This window comes from Hippocampus comes, unplaced genomic scaffold (genome assembly GCF_001891065.2).
Source record: "Hippocampus comes isolate QL1 unplaced genomic scaffold, H_comes_QL1_v1.1 C16965234, whole genome shotgun sequence".
Taxonomy (NCBI): domain Eukaryota; kingdom Metazoa; phylum Chordata; class Actinopteri; order Syngnathiformes; family Syngnathidae; genus Hippocampus; species Hippocampus comes.
In genome coordinates this window covers 1-1,432 of record NW_017841465.1, presented here as the reverse complement: position 1 = coordinate 1,432, position 1,432 = coordinate 1, and the positions used below count along the sequence as shown (strand labels likewise).

General features: G+C 43.4%; 1 protein-coding gene across 1 annotated transcript; it reads left to right on the top strand.

The window, feature by feature from the left end:
• The first annotated feature begins 290 nt into the window (after positions 1–290).
• On the top strand, positions 291–1,400 carry LOC109509602 (coronin-1C-like). Its single transcript, XM_019859434.1, has 4 exons — positions 291–425; positions 503–648; positions 785–842; positions 931–1,400. Exons 1-4 carry the CDS (start codon positions 300–302, stop codon positions 1,192–1,194), a joined length of 594 nt encoding a protein of 197 aa, XP_019714993.1. The 5' UTR covers positions 291–299; the 3' UTR covers positions 1,195–1,400.
• The last annotated feature ends 32 nt before the right edge of the window (positions 1,401–1,432 follow it).

Below are 1,432 nucleotides of genomic sequence, written 5' to 3'. Positions count from 1 at the left end.
TAACGGCCCTCCAAGGGAAACGGTAACTAAAATGACAAAAATGAGTTTGACACCCCTGTGCTCAAGTGAAGACGCACCATTACAAACTTGTAATAATTTAAAATTTGCAAATTTCCCCAGTGTCTGACAAATAAAGGTTTTCTTATCTTCTTATCTTAATATCAAATTTAAGCATTGGCATTATAACATTTTATGAGACTTGTAAAGTAAATCGGCAAATTTGCTTTTTAGGCAATTTAACCAGTCAACCATTATGCATCGCCACTATTCCCAGCCTTTCATAAAAGAGCCTCTATTGTATGCTTATGCATTATTTCCAGAAAAACTTTGAGGAGCCCATGACTATGCATTGCATGGATGCCAGCAACGGGGTGCTCTTGCCCTTCTATGACCCAGACACCAACATGGTTTACGTTTGTGGAAAGGTATGTTCGGATTTATCAAACCTATCATCTTAGAAATTTAGAACTCCCATTTTTTTGGTCTGTTTCTTTTTTGACAGGGTGACAGCAGCATCCGCTACTTTGAAGTGACAGATGAAGATCCATATGTTCACTTCCTTAGCAACTTTGTCTCCAAGGAGTCTCAGAGGGGCATGGGCTACATGCCAAAGAGGGGCCTCGATGTCAACAAGTGTGAAATTGCAAGGTAAGGCCTTATAAACAGTGCAATTCATACCCTCACCACTAGAGAGCAGAAGATGGTCATTAATTAGTCAAACATTTTTTTTCCTTTCATTTATATTTAACTTTAGGTAATAGTTAACTTTGTTTATTACCACCAGGTTCTATAAACTGCATGAAAGGAAATGTGAGCCTATCGTGATGACTGTACCAAGAAAGGTGAGTGCGTGGTCACCCTTCCTAAGCACTTGTTGGCGCTCAGCCAAACTAACCACCGCACTGACTTTATCTCTGCCCTCGCTGTCAGTCTGACCTGTTTCAGGATGACTTGTACCCTGACACGGCTGGGCCTGACTCGGCCCTGGAGGCCGAGGATTGGTTTGAGGGGAGGAATGGTGACCCCATCCTAATCTCTCTCAAAAATGGCTACGTTCCAACCAAGTCCCGTGATTTCACGGTTGTCAAAAGGAACATTTTAGATGCCAAGGTGCCCAAGAGCACAGAGAACTCTTCCTCGGCCCAGAATGCATCGTTTGTGAGTATTGCTGCATTACAGTTGCATGCACTATGATTTGCACAAGGCGTACGGTACCTCGTTTCCAGTCATTTATTTAATTTGGCAGGGCATCACACTGGAAGCGTACTCAAGTTAGTAGTTGTGCTCTGCATTGCAATCGTGGCTCTGGCCTTGTGGTGTTGAGTTTTGTGTACTCTACGCCACGGTCCAAAAACACTGGCATCTACGTGACTTGAGTGGTTAAGGGCGTCATGATCAGCCTTTTGTTGATCTGTCAACGGTGTACCCTCCC

Excerpts from the sequence above, each read along its gene's own strand:
- LOC109509602 (XM_019859434.1), top strand. The coding sequence starts at position 300 with ATGCTTATGCATTATTTCCAGAAAAACTTTGAGGAGCCCATGACTATG. Across the intron at positions 426-502 it reads TGGTTTACGTTTGTGGAAAG|GGTGACAGCAGCATCCGCTA; the intron begins GTATGTTCGGAT and ends CTTTTTTGACAG. Across the intron at positions 649-784 it reads AACAAGTGTGAAATTGCAAG|GTTCTATAAACTGCATGAAA; the intron begins GTAAGGCCTTAT and ends TATTACCACCAG.